Source organism: Danio rerio, chromosome 17 (assembly GCF_052040795.2).
Source record: "Danio rerio strain M-AB ecotype USA chromosome 17, GRCz13ab, whole genome shotgun sequence".
NCBI classification, from domain to species: Eukaryota; Metazoa; Chordata; class Actinopteri; order Cypriniformes; family Danionidae; genus Danio; species Danio rerio.
In genome coordinates, this window is record NC_141037.1 from 33066646 (window position 1) to 33084610 (window position 17965).

The 17965-nt window shown below is 35.1% G+C and overlaps 2 protein-coding genes across 3 annotated transcripts in view; both read left to right on the top strand.

The window, feature by feature from the left end:
* Nucleotides 1-17965, top strand: part of LOC147839992 (uncharacterized) — a 782854-nt gene that overhangs the window by 307963 nt on the left and 456926 nt on the right. The window lies entirely within an intron of this gene.
* Nucleotides 2907-16504, top strand: heatr4 (HEAT repeat containing 4). 2 transcript variants are annotated; one of them, XM_087290718.1, is made up of 14 exons: nucleotides 2907-3542; nucleotides 3695-4184; nucleotides 4506-4666; nucleotides 6038-6232; nucleotides 6666-6833; nucleotides 8223-8399; nucleotides 8500-8669; nucleotides 11132-11236; nucleotides 11310-11428; nucleotides 11503-11683; nucleotides 11783-11852; nucleotides 15001-15190; nucleotides 15284-15362; nucleotides 16355-16504. In XM_087290718.1, the coding sequence occupies exons 2-14, from the start codon at nucleotides 3724-3726 to the stop codon at nucleotides 16439-16441; spliced, it is 2163 nt and encodes a 720-aa protein (XP_087146844.1). In that variant the 5' UTR covers nucleotides 2907-3542; nucleotides 3695-3723; the 3' UTR covers nucleotides 16442-16504. The 2 variants fall into 2 exon arrangements, 1 of the variants encoding a protein (XP_087146844.1); XR_015513480.1 differs by lacking the exons at nucleotides 15284-15362; nucleotides 16355-16504 and having other exon boundaries at nucleotides 3114-3542; nucleotides 11783-13590; nucleotides 14018-15190.

The following is a 17965-nucleotide window of genomic DNA, read 5'->3' on the forward strand; positions in this document are numbered from 1 at the left end:
ACAGTTTTTTTGAATATTAAATTAAGGTGAATTAAATAAGAAATAAGGAACATTCTGGATCTGTTTCGTCGCTCTTCTTTATTTTTTTTTTTTACGTACGATACTCAAACTTAAATGACTTCGACTCGGACTCAAGGACAAAATAACCTGATCAGGACATCCCTATTTTAAACAGTGTTTAACCATCTCAAACACACCACAGGCTCTACACTTCACCACAATGATAAGCTTACAAATTTCAACATTGAAGAAACCTTAAGAAAAATGTAATTCTCATTTAAATTGTTATTTTGTTAAAAAATGAAAAAAAAATTAATTAATTGTCATCATGCTGGACCCAAAGCATGCTGGGAACTAGAAACCTAGAAATTCCCCCTAATACACAAAACTTTTGAGTTCATGTCACTTATTTCAATACAATTAATTTTTACACTGTTGTAATGACTCATTTACCTTCACTGTTTGACACTTTTGGTTATGACATGCAGCTGAAAAGTCGCAAGAACTGAGCTCACAGCTAAATATTAACCAAAAAACCCTGAATAAGATGGACAACATATTTACATGTTTGATATTCACTTGAAAACGGAACTGAAGAAATGAAATGCCACCAAAAACCGTTAAATTATGACATCATCCAAAGCCCTCTGTAATGTACCGCCTGCAGGGGGATAGCTCAGATATAGCCAACAACCAAGCTGAGGCAAAATGCAATGTTAAAGCGGCTACAAATTACAACATTATCGGTTAAGTTCAATCTTTGAGATTTGAATTCTAAATTTACTGACTTGATAGAAGCTGTAAATGGCATTAAAGTGACTGTTACAATCGCAAAGAATCAGTGAGGCAGAAGAGAGAATCTCCCAGATTGAAGATGATGTTTAAAAAACTTTACTGTTTAGTTTTACAGCTTATCCTGGATGCTGTAATCTACAAGATGGTAAACTAACAGTGTCAGTTCAGCTTTACATCATTAAGTGATAAGAAACTCCAGACTGTTGTCAGTAACTTAAGGACAGTTATTAAACAGAGTATTAAAAGTAATAATGAAAAAATATATTAATGCTTCATCATTTTGCCTCATAATAAGACATTGTCAGTATTGTAGTTTTGCTTATGTTTTTCCTCCACTCTCCGAGTGTCTTTAGTTTTCCTTTATTGATTTTTGAGCAGTTTTAGCTAAAAGTCTACATTAATGTCCCACAGAAAGAAATAGAAACCTGTTTTAGAATGGCCTCAGTGTGAGTAAATTAACAGCAACTTTAGTGAATAATTCAGCGACAGAAAAAAAATGTAATAACTAAACCTAATAATTTGCACTATATGAAGAAAGTGGACTTGGTGGCTGTTTAGTCCCTCATGAGGAACTGCTTGATGTGGAACTGATGGAGTGTATCCTCATGAACTCTGTTTTGCTCCAACAGTTAACACATGCAAAATTAGAAATGTGGCTTATTCAGTGCAGCACTGAAGACTCTTTTAGTTTACATTTGAATTTTAATTAAAGGGCTGGGTTGGGATATACTGTACGTCAGTAGAACCAGCTCTTCATACTCTTTAGTAACAGCTGACTGGGGAATATATCACCTTTAATAAATTATTTTAAACAAAAATTAAAGGAATGTGTTGAATTTAGGTCAAAGATTAATTGCTTTTAATGAATGTTTGTGGTCACTGACGGACTGAAAGAAAGAAGCGTCACTGTGACTGGCTTTCTCCAAGTGCATAGGAGAGAAATAAAATAACTTCCATCTTGCCTTTGTTCATAATTTGACATACGTTTAAATATGTTTTTATGAATTACCATTAATAAATATACAATGTGAAGCATTAGTATGGGATTTAAAACAAGATTTTTTTGTTAAATAAAAAAGGAATTTCCTAAATGCTTCAGATTGTAATATGTGATTCAAAATCATTCAGAATGATATGAAAACAGATGAAAAATGTACATGCTGGTTGCAGTAATAACAGTTGTTTTATTCATATATTCACCTTTTTTTTCTTCATCTTTTACTTTTAATTAATTTATTTTATTCTGTTAATGCTAATCCAATGATTGTGTTGGCATCAAAGATTGCTGTCCAGTTAATAAAAGCAAAGGCTGCATGGCAAGTTGCTCACATTGTTTCAAAGGATGTGTTTATATGTGCAGCTTGTATAAAACTCCCCGACAGCAAGATGGTCCTTCACGCCTATCACTGTATGTCTGTGTGGCAGTAGACATCACATTGGAAATACATTTGGCATAATGAGTAAAACTCATCTTGTACTAGGACAATTCCCCTGTGAACCAATGTTATGGCTTGACTTGTATGTTTGAAGTAGAGCTGTGAGAAAGAGAAGAAAACTTGTTGAAATGGCAGTGACTGTTAAAAAAAATAGTGCAGAATAAAATTGAGACAACGCTAAAACACTGATTCTGTCATTCATTTTATACACTGTAAAAAACATTCTTGCTGCCTTAAATTTTTTTGTTGGATCAAATTAACTTTACATCAATGAAACTGACTAAAATATTAAGTTAAACTTTGATAGACTTATAAAAAAAAGTTAAAGCAACATGAAGTGATTTTAGTGCTTTAGATCATAATCAGTGAAATCACTTATATTTCCTCTATATCTAGCTGTGGTAGAAGATTTCACCTATTTAAAGGTATAAGATTTATAGACAAGATGTATAATTTTAATAGATACACTTTATTTTAAAATTATTGAATGAAAATTTTATATTGAGGGTTTTGTAATTAAATTAATTTAATTTAAGTAAAACAAAATATTTTCATTAAACAATAATTCTTCATGAAAAGCATTTTTTAGCTATACAGGCATTTATTTTCTTATTTTTCAGAAAATAATATACATGATCTTTTATCTATATTTTATTATTATTTTAATAATTTTTTAGTTGTTGTCATGGCCAAGATGGATGGATGGATGGATAAAAAATGATCAATCTGAAAATGTATAGCCATCTGACTTTGGACGAAATGTAGACTTAGAATCGTTTTAAAATGTCCAAAATCCTTCCAAACCTCATTAGTAGACACTTCATAAACCGATTGTTTCACATGTAATTAAATTAATATTTCGCACCAATGCTTTCATTCCTAGGCCAGACATTTATATTATTATTGTTGCACATATTGTGCACAACACGCCATACATAAAATAATGCCTGGAGCATGACGCCACCTACAGACCCCTGGAGGCCAAATATGAATCAGTGAGCGAACTTTTTAGCTGAACGCTTTAGACTTGCTGGCATGAATCTCCTCACCAAGTTCACTTCAAGCGTTCATGACAGCCTTGAAAACAAAAGCGCGTCTTGTTGCTATGCCAACATTGAGCGCTGACAGAGCTGGAATTGTTAACGTGTCTAACAGTGACCTGATTTTCTTCTTTTATTGATTTAAAGTTATCATTATCCTTCTTGCAAGTCGAATTGTTTGATATCAACTGAAAAATACATAGTCTAACGTGAGCTATATTTGACGTGAGCTGTACTTCAGTGGGGAGGAAGTGTTTTGTGCAGTGTGCTGGTAAGTGTCTTTTTCTTTTTTTTTATTTATATTCCAGTGGTGCTTTTTAAAATGGTGTCCAGCTTTCTTTCAACAACTAAAGGCTGTAGTAACCAGCAGGCCTTACATATATAATCAAATAATCAATTGTTGATCATTGTTTCCTTTTTTAGACAATTTTAAAAAGCTATCACTAAGAAGCATGAATCCACTACATGCAAAATGGAGACCAGAGCAGCACAGCAAGCGGAGAGAGGAGCGTCTGTACAAGAAACTTCTGAATAACGCAAGCCAGTGCCTTTCTTTCTCTGAAGATGTAATAAGAGAAATGAGACCCATTTCATACAAAGAAATTGATTTTAGTTGGCTTTTCCATGCCACGGGCCCTTTAGCACCAAGTACCAGGCTAAAAAAAATTAGAAGGAATAAAGAAATACACAACCTCAATAATCCTTTAACTCAAGAAGCAGGCAAGTCTTCTGTACAAGCCTCTGCAAAGAACGATGTGAGCGATGTGTTCAGAAAAACAAACCCGTTCGGGTTGTTGAATGCGCACACCTGTCTGAGGGAAACTTTTATAGAGGATTGGGAAGTCCAGAACAATAGGTGCCCAGAGTTTGCAGCAAATACAAATCAACAGTTACAGCTTAGGAAAAAACACAGGTAGGTCTGACTGCAAGATATTTTGCTTTCTTTAAAATGATTTGCCCAAATAATCTTTCCAAAAACTTGTGTCTATTCAAACCTGTACGACTGTCTAGGACATATTTTGAACCGAAGAATGATTGTTGCCAAACAGTTACCATTTCATTTTCAATTTATTTCCATTGTATAAGTGAAAGTGAGTGGGTTATCAAGAGTGGATTACCAGTTTTGCTCAGTTTGTGTTCTAAAGGAAAAGGAAATTAATGACAATGAATTTTTGGGAAGATAATCCCTTAGTCTCCAGCCTAACACTTGTGTTTTTTTGTCTCTGTTTACCAGGATAGCGGATTATATTTTTTCTCCAGCGAGCACCAATGTGCAGAATCACTTAAACACCAAAATAAGGGTCAAGCACATTAAGATCCCGCAAGCCCCTCGTTTGCAGGATATCTTGAATCCACATGCCAGCAGCCATGGCTCTGAACAGAAAATGGTCTCAGGTTGGCTTGCATATGTTTCTTAAATATGTTTAATTCTGAGGTACACTTAGGAAATCGTCATTAGGGGGTTTTTACTATTGAAATGCTTAAATCAGTTTTATCCTAAATGGTTGGTTGTCTTGCTTTATATTGCTCGTACTTTTTTTCCTATACTTGAATGTAATAATTTACATTGCTGAACAGGGTTGACCTCCTTATTTGCATTTTTGCTGTGTCAATAATTGGATGAATACAGCACAAATCCGCATTGTAAAATCTGACCGTTCTCAAATCATTTGAGGAAACTGATTACTGAGTAAACAAACGACACATTTTCAAGCTAAGATTAAGTTAGTAGAACTTCTTTTTTTATTTTGTACTAAACAAAAAATAAACTAATACAACTTGCATTTATGAATCCACAAGGAGCACAGTTTCAACATTCAAGTGAAGAAAAAAAAAGTCCCCTATATGTTAAGAGGATAGTTCAGCAACAAGCTGAAATTCTGTCAGCAGTGACTCACCATTTACTTGTTTAAAACCTTTTAAGTAGGATAAACATTACTTCAAAGCTTCTTGTGTAATTCTGCATTTGCAGAAGTAGATGAAGCTGATAGAAATGCAAAGGCCTGATTGTCTAAAATTAACTTTAGCTCTGCAGCTTCTGCTAACTTCCTGTTAGCAGAGATGGGTTGAAACCTAACACAGAATATTTGCAGTTGAGAAAGTCTTATGCTTTTAATGTTGTGCAGAGAATTTGTAGAAAAAGAGGACGTATGTATGAGTGCGGCCAACGGAGGACTGGAGAATGATTGACAAGTGACGAATTTCAAATTTAAAAATTGAAGTCAGGAAATGAAAGTTATTGCGTACGTCCTGAATTTAATTCTTGCATTGCATTGAGGATACCTGAAATCTGTGAATCGAATTATTGATTTTCATTTAAATTCAATTCCATCATTCAATTTATATCTAATAAATTACTAATATTTTTGACATTGAAGAAAAACCCTCTCCTGATCTTTTTTATTGAACCCACATGTAATTGATTACATATTCCAACATTAACTATTATGCACACAAAATATCATGCTGTAAACTAGAACTATGTTTGGTTTTACAGTCCTGTGTTTTCATAAAAGGCTATTTTTTGCTGACTATACTAATCACGTTTATCCTTTCTTGAATTTTACAGCTCTAAAAGGTAAAAAATAATGATCTGTGCTTCACTCATATGCAGAAACATACTGCTTTTACAACATGCAGTGTTATAATTAATTTAAATTAAATGACACACTTTAGTTTAGGCCATTAGTTGCTCAGCAGTGCAGAGTGAAAAGCCTTTGTTGACATAAGTTCATGCATGTAGTTATTGTCATTATTTTCCTTTAGCGGGAACAGATAAAGCTTTAAAAGAAAAACAGCAAGGGATGGATCGTCAGCCTACCGAAATTGACTACATCCACCAGCATGGTCTCAGACCTCTTGATTTTAATGGACAGGATTCTGAGATGCCAAAACTGTCAGTGGCCGAAATCTCTGCTCTTCGCTATGCCGTTGACAAGTGGAGGATTGCCTGCAACGTCAGTACGTCTTTAGTTTTACAGCTTTCATCTTATTATTATTACTTATAATGATAGTCTGTTCACTTATATTACAAGTTATGCTTAGAAAAAACATAAATTTGTTACATGGGATGTTTATATAAATCTATTAACAATGTGTTTTGTATTTAAAAAAATGCTCCATGGATACCTGTTTATATTTGATTGTTTTTACATCATCACTCATAAAATGATTTTGCTGCTTGTTTAAACTACTTTTTTTTAAAAGTTGAAACAATTCTTGTTTTTTTGTGTGGGGACAACTTAATTGTTTTAAGTTCAATCCACTAATATTTGTAAAAACGATTAAGCTAACTTAATGGATTTGTGTTGGGATAACATTTAAGACTAGTGTGGAACCCATTTTATACAGTGGTGGAAAGACCTTTTGGAAAATGATGATATGTTTCATGTAGAATTGCCAGAGTGTTGCCAGAGAGGTGCCAGTTGGCAGAGTGTGACCCTCAAGAGCCTACAACGAGATCTTTGCGACCCTAATTATCAGGTGCGGCTGGAGGCCATCGTAACTTGTGCATCAAGAGCAGTTCATGGACCACAACAAGAGCTCGACCATGGCAAAGCAGGTTAAGCATATAGCAAGACTGAGTGGCAATGTTATTTACTTACAATGTTAGTTACTTTTTAGCCCCAATCTAACCAATAGAACTTTTGGTGGGATTTTGGCCGCTTTGTGACATCATTAAGCACAGAAAACAACATTTAAAGTTCAAATAAGCCCTTCATTGTAGTTCTTGAAGAGAGACTTTTTAATTAAGGAAATATCTCTCTCTGGAGATGACTGACATTTGAAACTTTCTATTAGATCACACTACACCCTGAATAACATAAAAGGACCCCTTTAAGCACTTTGTTAACCTCTTTATTTACATTTTTGCGGTGTCAGTGTCATTGATCAGATGAACACGTGCCATGTGTTTGACATTGAACATTGTATTATAAATTGCAACTGCTAAAAAGCCTTTTTCCCGTTGATCTAGATCAGTGGTTTTCAAAGTGGGGGTCGGGATCCCTCTGAGGGGGGGCCATATTGACCCATAACCTACTGAAAATAAAAAAATACTCGTTTATAGTTACTATATACACCTCTATATATGTTCTATGGTTGCTTATAGTTACTAGTTCTATTGGATTGCAACCCCTGGGGTAATTCATTATATTAGAGACACAGCAATAGTGTCAGATGCAGCAGATTGATTTTATAACACCAGGTTAAACTTTCTGGCACATTTACAGCAGACATACATTAAAAAAAATTCAATGAAGAATAGACTTGGGCCTATTGGTGTGTGTGCACCATTGCATGCAAGGTTTCTGGATTTATAACCACCAAATATTGGGGGTCGCGAGTCACTGGCATTGTTATTTTGGGGGTCGAGGGCTAAAAAGTTCAAGTGGTGCTCGCTGCAGAGCCATTTGAGGAGAGGTGAGCTCCAGAGAGGGGGAGCTTAAGCTTGAGCTCCACCTTTTTTGCACTTCTTCTACGAGTGATGTCACTGGGGGTAGGGTTAGAGGTGGGGTTGGTGTACGCATTAAAACAGCTTACAGGAGGAGGAGCGACAGCTCATGCTCCCCCTCTCTGGAGCTCACCTCTCCTCAAATGGCTCTGCAGCGAGCACCCTCTCAAAAAGTTTGGGAACCCCTGATCTAGATTAAAACAGTTTATTCAATACTCAGATTCACCAGTTTTACACAACTGCTTGACATATCTTTTCAAATGCATTTAAATACAACACAAAGTGTTTTAGTGACTTTACAAATGTAATTGTGAAGCAATAAGTAATCCAACAGTAAAAAGTCTGCTAACCCTGCTTTTTCCTCAAACTGAGACATTTTGAATGACTAAAAAGCAGTGTGAATAGCGTCGTTGTTACAAAGCAACCCATTTTAAACACTCTAAATGCTGTTATTTAACTCACTGTTCACCTTTGTTCAAAATCCTAATATTTGCTTAGGTCAGCCCTGGAACAGATTGAAGTTAAAGGCAATAACTCAGAAGCTGCTGGGCATTATTATCGCAGCCCTCGATGACCCAGTAAAGAGAGTTCGGATGGCTGCTGCAGTGTGCCAGTATGCCATGAGGATGCCTAATGCACACGCCAGAGACATACTACTAAGCATGATTAAGCAAGGTATTTAAGTTAAATAACTTGGCATCAGATATTAATGTCAGAAGTAATATTTGTTCTACAAGATGTTGACTCCAAATGACTGTCATATGTTTTAACTCAGACCTGTCTGGCGCTGGCACAGACAGCTGGGTGGCAGCACAATGTTTGGCGATAGATGGTAACGCGAGTCAAGCTGTCATACAGAGACTCCTGTCACAGCACTTCCTCAGAGATGCTCCCTTTGATCAGGAAAAGTCTATGATGCTACTTTCTAAGATTAGCAGCAAGACGGTGAGTGACTCTCTCAATAAATCTTGATTTATGCAGTTTGCACAATTCCTATTTTTAAAATGTTTTTTGAAAGATGTGTTTGCATTTATTTGATATAGAAATACAGTAAATACTGTAATATTGTAAAACATTATTCAATTTGAATAATAATTTGAAACATAATTTATTCCTAAGCTGTAACCTGGAAATAAAATAAGACACCAACAAAGGAAGAATGGTTCAACATAGGAAAAGAAGTTGAGAAAAAAAAAAGAATGAGATATTGATACATACACTACTGGTCAAAAGTTTGGGGTCAGTGGGTTTTTAAATGTTTTAAAATAACCTTATCCTGCTCACCAAGGCTGCATTTATTTTATCAAAATACAGGACAAATTGTAAAATTGTGAAATGTTATTGCGCAATAAAATAACTGTTCAAAAGTTGTTTATCATTTAATTTCATCATTTTTTCCAGTGATTTTTAAAGATGAAATTTCAGCTTCATTACTCCAGTCTTCAGTCACTTGATCCTTCAGAAATCAATTAATGATTATTATTGTTGTTATTATTAATATTATTATTATTAATGGTAAAAGTATTAAAAGCAGTATTGACTGGAGTAATAATTTCAATTGAAACTACATACAAAAAGAAAGCAATTATGTTTTAGCAATTAATTTACATTAAAATATTTTTTTTTTTTACATTTAATAAATGCCGTCTCGATTTTCTTTAAAAGAAAAAAAAACTGACCCTAAACATTTGACCGGTTGTGTACATATGGATTTTTTTTTATATTTTTGATCATTTTTGTTTTTGATCATATTTTAATAATGTTGGTTTTCTTCAGCTAATTTAGTATTTTTTTGTATACGTGTGTATGTATTGATGTATTTATCTGTATTTTGTTCCTAAAAAAAATCTATTAAAAAATCAAGTATTAAATATTATTATTTTTTAATTCATTAATAATGGCAAAGCTAAAATTTCAGCAATGTTACTGTAGTATTAAGTCTCGTGATCATTCAAAGATCATTCTAATACTGTTCGCTCATTTGCTGTTCAAAAAGCATTTTTATCCCGGACGAGCCCCCAAATTATGTTACTCCCATGTGGCTCAGAGGATGAAAAGGGCTAAACATAATTATGACAACCCAATATTTTTGAAATTCCCCTGAGACTTTAGCTGATATGGACCAATACAGACAACGCACGTGGCAAAAAGTGGTTTGCTTTATTTACAATAAAAAGGGGAAAAAAAGAATATTTAATCACCCAAAATATATATACAAATGTGTAAAATAAATGCAAAATAAGCAACGAAATCAATTGAAACAAACCTGATAGACGGAAGCAAAATCCTCCTCACTAAATACACTCGCTAGCAAAACTTACAAAGGGTAGCTCCTGCTTCTGACCAAATGAAATAACAGAGAACCAACTATGTGTCTGTAAAATGTAAGTCACGTAACGTACTTCAATTCCACTACCCTTTTAGTTTATTTAAGCAGATTTAGCTTGGACGTTCTGAATAGATGTACACCTCAAACACTTTATGCCACGACCGTTGTCTGTGCCGATCCATAGCAGCTACCGTCTCTGGGAATTTTTAAAATATTAGGTTGTCATAATTATGCCACACAGGGCTAATCTCCCTCTGAACATCAGGATTTCTCCTTCAGTTGATGCTTTTAAATGTAATTTAAAGACTTATTTTTACTCTTTTGCCTTTGAGTGATGCATGCATGTTATTTCTTATTTGTATTCTAGTATTATTTATATACATAAAAAATTCCTTATATTTTTAACACCAGTTTTTATTTTTTTGGATCACTTTGGATCAACTATGGTTGTGTAAAATTGATCATTTTCTTTTCTTTTTATATTGTATTTATTTTTATGTCAATTTAATGTTCTGATATTGCACTTGTATGCTCTGTGTTCTAAAATTGCAATTAAAAATCTAAATAAATGAAAATACAGCACTTTACATACATATAAAGTATAGATGTATAAAATGCATGCATAAAAAACTAGATAAAAAACAAAGCAATGAAAATGAAAAAAATGAAAATAAAAAGTTTTTAAAATCATATATATAGTTTGTTAAATCTAATAAAAGCTAGCCTAAACGTGTGATGAGTTAAACTCAGGGACTAAACAGTTAAAAGACCAGAAACAAGTTAAAGCACATGCATGGGGTATAGGGGATTAAAAGCTCAGACAAGTATTGCTGGTGCAAAACCATTCAAGGCATTATGAGTGAGTATAAATATTTTAAAATCAATTCAAAAACTAACTTGATCAATATATCAATGTTAAGAGTTTGTTCTGCATATGACTTGTCAAATCCACAATATAACAACATTATCTTTTGGTATCTACTGTCACTTTTGAATATAAAACTTTTGAATTTAAATCACACTTGCATTCAAAAAAATGATTTTGACCCCAAAATTTTCAATGCTTTTTCTGATCCAGACACTAGTGCGCTCTCTTCTGGCAGAAGAGTTAAACAATGCTAACTGGACAGCTCGAGTTCAGGCCTGTAACAGCATTGCCAAGCTCAAGAGTCCAATCAACAAGGTATAAAACTATAATTTTGGCACCTATCTACATATCTAATTGTTCACTAAAACTCAAAATGCTTTTCACCCAGGATGTTTGCACCAAACTGCTCCATGTGATGTGGAATGACTGGAGCTGTGCTGTTCGTCACGCTGCAGCATTGGCTCTGAGTAAACTGGACGCGGCCAAAGAGATGCATGCTGAGCTGAGGTCACTATCTCTGCCCAACAGACACATCACATTGTTTGTATTCAGGCTATTCTTAACAGACAATATCTCCACAGCACAAAGCTGGAGGAGGGACCGAGCGCTCGCAGAGTAGAAGCGCTGACTTTTATTGGTCAGCTCAACATAATGACACCCACGCTACTGCCCACTTTCCTGCGGTGCTTTAATGATGACTGCGAGGCTGTGCGCAAACAAGCCTGCTTGACTGCAGCGTCTCTAATGATGAAAGATCAGTCGGTAAGAAATCAAAGTAGCCGTGCTAATGCACAATGATCTGTGATGGCATATGTGCAATAAAAAGACATATCCAATGACTGCATTGAACATTGTGCGCAGGTCTTGGATCAGCTAATTAACTTGATGCAGAATGAGCCATTATGGGAGGTGAAAGTGGATGCAATTAATGGTAAGTGTGAAAATGAATGATTTCAGTATCATGTGATGAATGTTATGACATTAAAGTGCCCCTATTATGGTATTCTAAAAATTTACATTGATTAGTGTTCAAAAAAAAACACCTCAAAAGTATGCATGAAATCAAAACTTACAGTCTTTACATTTCTAGCAGACATTGTTAGTGATAATTAAAAAATAAATGTTTTGGTAATCTTTAATCTACCAACCATTTGCTTCTGCTATTGAAGGGCAGTCTTTCTCTGACGACATCAGTTTGACGGCTTGGGTATAATACATAGATATATACATTAGATGTCGCCTGGCCTATTGTTGTCTATTGGACGGAATGCGTCAACAGCGCCACCATCTTGGTACAGGGTAGCGCTCCTTTGAAATGAATGCGGGACCAAGGTACAGTGGAAGACTGTGGCCATCCAAAGCCAGAGATATACACATATATCAATGATCGGGAGATTTCCTGGATGTTAGTATGTAATTTTTTTTTTTAATTACAAAAATTATAATTTTACATCACTTTTCTACATTGATGGATCAGTGACCGCACGGGCATTCCTGACTAAAAGCTTGTGTTTGTGTGTACAGAAACGTACTATTCACACTCCCTGTTAAATTTGATCTAATCCATGTCCTGAAACACAGCTCCTCTCCTGCTTTCACTTCTCATACTGACGGAGGGAGCGATTAGTTTGTGAATGAATCCCCCGAACGACTCCTTCACTAGCCGACAATAATAAAAGTTTCTGGTAGCGCAGCATCTCGTTGTCATATTTCTTTTGCATTGTTTGCTGATTTTATTCAACAAAACTAGCATAAGCCGAGTGTTTAGTGCGAGTTGGAGCTGCTTTGCCTTAAAGTGAATGCAGTAAGTGACTGTTATCATCAATAACGTTACCTTATTAGCACAAAAGTTCAGAACATACAAAAACAGAAAAAAACTTAATATTATCTATGAAATGTTCTGCCTTTGATCTTTGTTTGCTCGTTACTACACCCGTAGACAGCGCTAAAGTCCAGCATCTTCGCATATTAACACTGTCTTGACTAGTACGGTTGAATGACATTTGTCCTGGGAGTACTGTACCAATGTGGCGGCGCGATTGACGCATGCTCAGGGTCCCTATGCGATATCTAGTGTATATATCTATGGGTATAATATTAGCAAGGCTTCTCCAACCATTAGTTTGCTTCTAGTGAAAGATGAGAGGAGCCATGAATAAAACCCCACCCCCTTCTCAATATTGCTTTTCAGTATGATATACATGACCATACCGAACCTGTGGTTCATGCAGACTTTAATGTTTCATAACAAGGCAGCATCAACCTTTTGTTAACAGTAGCTGAAATGCTTCTTTCAAGAATCTGGTCTCTCTAAACTCATAGCATACTTTGTTCTGATTAGTCAGATCAGATAGTCCCGTCTGTTATAATTGGTCTACCAATTACAGCATGTGTGGGAAACCAAACATATTTGAATGTCAAAAATACTGAATCTAATGCTAGTATCAATGCCCTAAGATTTACCGCATAAATTTGAGTGTGACTCTTACTTTGAAAGTCAATCGAAGCACTTTTAACTGCGGAAACTTAGTTCTTTCCAGACTTACTAATAAAATCACATTTAATAGAGTAGATGAGGTTTGCAGTCAATCAATGAACACCATATAAAGGCATTATGCAGATTTGTTTATAAGCCCACATCGGCCTGTGCACGGTGGCGCAGTAGGTAGGTTGGCATTTCTGTGTGGAGTTTGCATGTTCTCCCAGTGTTTGCGGTTTCCCCACAAGTCCAAAGACATGTACTATTGGTGAAGTGCAAGCTAAATTGTCTGAAGTGTATGTGTGTGAATGAGAGTGTATGGGTTTTTCCTGGAGAAGGGTCGCAGCTGGAAGGGCATCTGCTGCGTAAAACATAAGCTGGATAAATTTTGCTCCGCTTACTCTGGTTTATTCCTGTGTCAACTCTTTTTAATAAAGGGACTAAGCCAAAACAAAAATGAATGAATGAAGGTCTATGCAAATAAAGGCCCATTCACACCAAGTGAAGGGTTATAAATATTAAGATAACAATTAAGACATTATAATAAAAACATTGACTGCGATCACTGAATTCACAGTCTAATCAGATTGATTACACGAGCTGGATTCACTGGTTAGATGCTCGTAGTAAGTTACAAAAGGATAATGCCAAATGAAAAGCATAAGCTAAAAATAAAGAGGTCATTATTGTTTGTCAGTGTAGAAGCATTATCATTATATTTGTATTTACACTTTTAGGTACCGTGCTTGGTGTGAACGGGCCGTAAAGCAGGAATTGCCATCAGTTAATTTCAGACAATTAAGTATCAGTTTTATATTTTGGCAGAGATTAGGAATATTTTTTTAATATTGCATAAAATTTTAATGGAAATACCAAGACTTTACATTTTGAAAATGTGCATAAAAAATGAACGACTGATTAGGATGAACTTTTTGTCCAATAAGAAAAAAAATTCTTATAGGCTACAATGGAAACAATAAATTCCAACATGTGCATCAAAAAAAAGTATCGTGATTTAGTTTGAACAGATCATGTGATAACAGAAATAGCCTTGACGGGACGAATAATTGGAAATACAAGCAGATTGGCCACATTGTGAAATTCCTGAAATGTTGTTTTTGTCATTTCAAAATCTCTTAGCCAAAGTCCATCATCAAAATGGTTCAGTATTATTACCTCCCAGAACTGTCTTGAGCAGCTGCACTAAAAAAATGAATGGTCTTGTTCATTCTTGTTTGCACATTCATTGATTTTCTTCTTTTGAGGTGCAAGTCAAGTTTATTATAAAAGACAAAAAAGCCAACATTGACTTCTCTTACCACAGCAAAATCATTTTTCCTTTGAATATTTGGCACCAGTTTATAAGAAAGTAATCATCATTGGATGGAAATGGGGCTTTATTCGCAAAAGGTTTATGTGATATTCTAGTTCTGCGCATAGACTAATTCACATCTCTGAATGGATGTAAATATAGCAAATGACTCCATTTATGCTGAACTTTGATGCATTACAAACAGCTATTTTACATATAACATGAAAGGTCATATCTGAAGAATCGTAATAGGGACACTTAAACGAAGCTGATATAATGTAACTGTAGCTTTAGGGAATATAGGTTGGCTGAATCCAGCTCTGCAGGAGTTGCTAATGTGGGCTGTCCATCATGAGGAGGAGCCCGGTGTGCGTATTGCTGCATGTGAGGCCCTGAACAATCTGGATGCTAAGGGCCTTCAGTTCCAGCATTTCATAGAGGATCGTTATACACTGGAACCCAACGCTGAGGTGAAGAGGTGCGTGTTTACATCAGTTCACAATCATTACTGGGAGTATAAAGTGGTAAAATGGCTTTCTGAATGTGACTTTAACTTTACTTTCTCATTAAGCCACATTGAATGTCTTCTGAAAAAGCATGGATACAGTCTACAGGGAGACCAAAGCAAAATGAACGATATAAAGCTCCAGGTTTGTGCATTTTGCTATGCTTTTTGCTAGGCTCAGTTACTACAGGGTTTTCAATACATTTTGCTTTAGAACAGCGGTTCTCAAACTTTGTGCGCCCATTGTCCAACCCAGTATTCAAAGACCATCACTTTCTTTATTTCAGCTGTAGATTTATATATTAAATTAATAATTCAACCTGAAAACCTAATTTCTGTAACTGTTTATGCATGTTCCTCTTGTAGATGTTTCTTTGTCATCTCCAAAATACACTGCAAGATAATATCTGTAAATTAGCAGTTTTCCCTATTTTGCGATTCATGTTTTTATTTATTTTTATTTTTTTTTAATTGTATAAAAGGACCTTGACCTTTCTTTCAACAACTTTTAATCTTGAAAAGTCTGCAAAAGTGACTTACAATTTATATAATTGTGTGTGTACACATACGGTACAAAAAGCTTGTAATAAACTGACAGTACATGTTATGTTATTTTACCTTAATTCTCTATATATTATTTATTATACATCATTACAATCTACTAAAATGTTAATATAAGTCACTTTGTTAAACTTCAGAGTTGAATTTTTTATATAAAAAGTTGACAAAGCAGAGATCGAGCTTCCATAATGCAATTCACAACTGTAAATAAACAGAAAAACACTTGTGAATCACAAAATACAGTTAATAACTGTTAGTGAAAGGATTTTTAGTGTAGGAAATTAGGAACTTCTATAGAAGTCAGTGGTTACCATCAACTGTTTGTTTTCCAACATTTTAAAAATATCTATTTTTGTTTAGCAAAGAAAGCATCTCAAGGATGCAACAAGTGGAGAGAGAGTACATGACGACATATTTTTGAGTGAAATATCCTTCTAGGACTAATTTTGAAATTAGTTTATTAAGTTCATTTAAACAACAAAGTCATATAGCAGGATGTTTGAGAACCACTGTTCTAAAAATAGATGCCTCAACAACATCACACTAACTGGTAGCTCTTACACTGTTATTTTGTAGGTGAAGCTGATGTGTACGGATCACATCATTACACAGAAAATGCTCTTAATGGAAGATCGGGAGCAGCAGCAGATGTTATTGTGCTGAATTTACAGTTTCATTTGCTCTACTACACCAAAACATTAAAATCTTTCAATGTGTTACCACCAAGCGGCAACCTCATGCTCTCCCTCGTGAAGCAAATACAGAAGTAACAGAAATTTCTATTGACTCCTCTGTTAAAATGGCCAACTTTACAGCAGAAAAAAAAGGTGTTTACAGCCTGGTACAAAGAAGGATTTTGGTTCATATAGCTAATATTACCCTTCATGACAACTGTGAGGGGGTGAATTGTTTTATAACTCATCTGTTTCCTATATATTAGGTTATATTAAGTTTGCATAAATAAGGGCATGGCCACTTGAGTGACAGCTAGGTCTCGCTGCTCGCTGTCACTTCACCGTAGCTGATTCCGGCTGATTAGCTGCTGAACTCTGCATATACATCCTATTTTTGTTTTGTTTTATTTGGCTTTACACAGTCAACTGCTTTTTGGAATTATTTATTACAAATATCAGATGATATGGGATGCTGTGTGCACTTAATTGTGCTCACAAACCATTCACGTGCCCTCCATTTCCAGAGTGAGTGAAATTATATACTTATACCATCTCTATAAATGTATGTTTTATTTAAGATCCTATTCTTATTCTTTAGACTTGTAAAGCACTCCAGAATCTGACAAATTGATGAACTGTAGGCTATAGACAGGTCCAGACAGAATCAGCGGACGTTTTTGCTATTTCTGCTGAGAATTTTGGTAAAAATCTGTGGATTTCTGCGGAATTATTTTGGGAGTATCCAGCGGAGTATCATAACTAAAACCTTAATATATTATATAAAAAAGTAGCAAATTACTGAATAAAAACTGAATAAATTCAGGTTTACATATTTACTCAAGTAAATAAACAGAATTAATAATGGGCTAAAAATCTGCAGAAATCTGCGGAAAATCTGCGGAATTCTGCACGTGCAGATTCCGTGTGGGCCTAGCTATAGAACTATATCTGAATCGCTGTCATTCAGTGTTATGGCTGGATCTTATAAATAGCTTTGCATTTACCAACACAGACTGTATTTGAAGTGTTTGGAAGTAATTTGTGCATTGCTCCAGTAGAAAAACATCCTAAGAACAATGTTTGGTGGCTCAATGTATTACAACAGTGTTTTTAAAAGACTAAACTCTTTATTGCTATAGTTGAAAACCAAGCACATGTGGTCAGAACACAAGTGAGTCGCAGGTAATAAAGTATTAACCAAATGCTAGCAGGTATCTGTAGCTCCGCCACTTTGCCCTTGTTTGGTGTTCCCAGGGCGCTGCGATGACGCGCGAACAAAATGGTGATGGTTGGCCACGCCTACTGGTAGCTTCTTTTGGGTTCTTTAGAAACCTATGGGTGACGTCACGGACACTAGGTCCATATCTTTTACAGTGTATGGTTACCACCGCAGTCACTGATGTTCAGGCTAGATGGCTAATAATGTCTAGAAAGAAATTCTTAGTAGGATCAGATATCCAACCAATCAGATATTCATGACTTATTTTACACTCAGGGCAAAAAAAACCCTCAA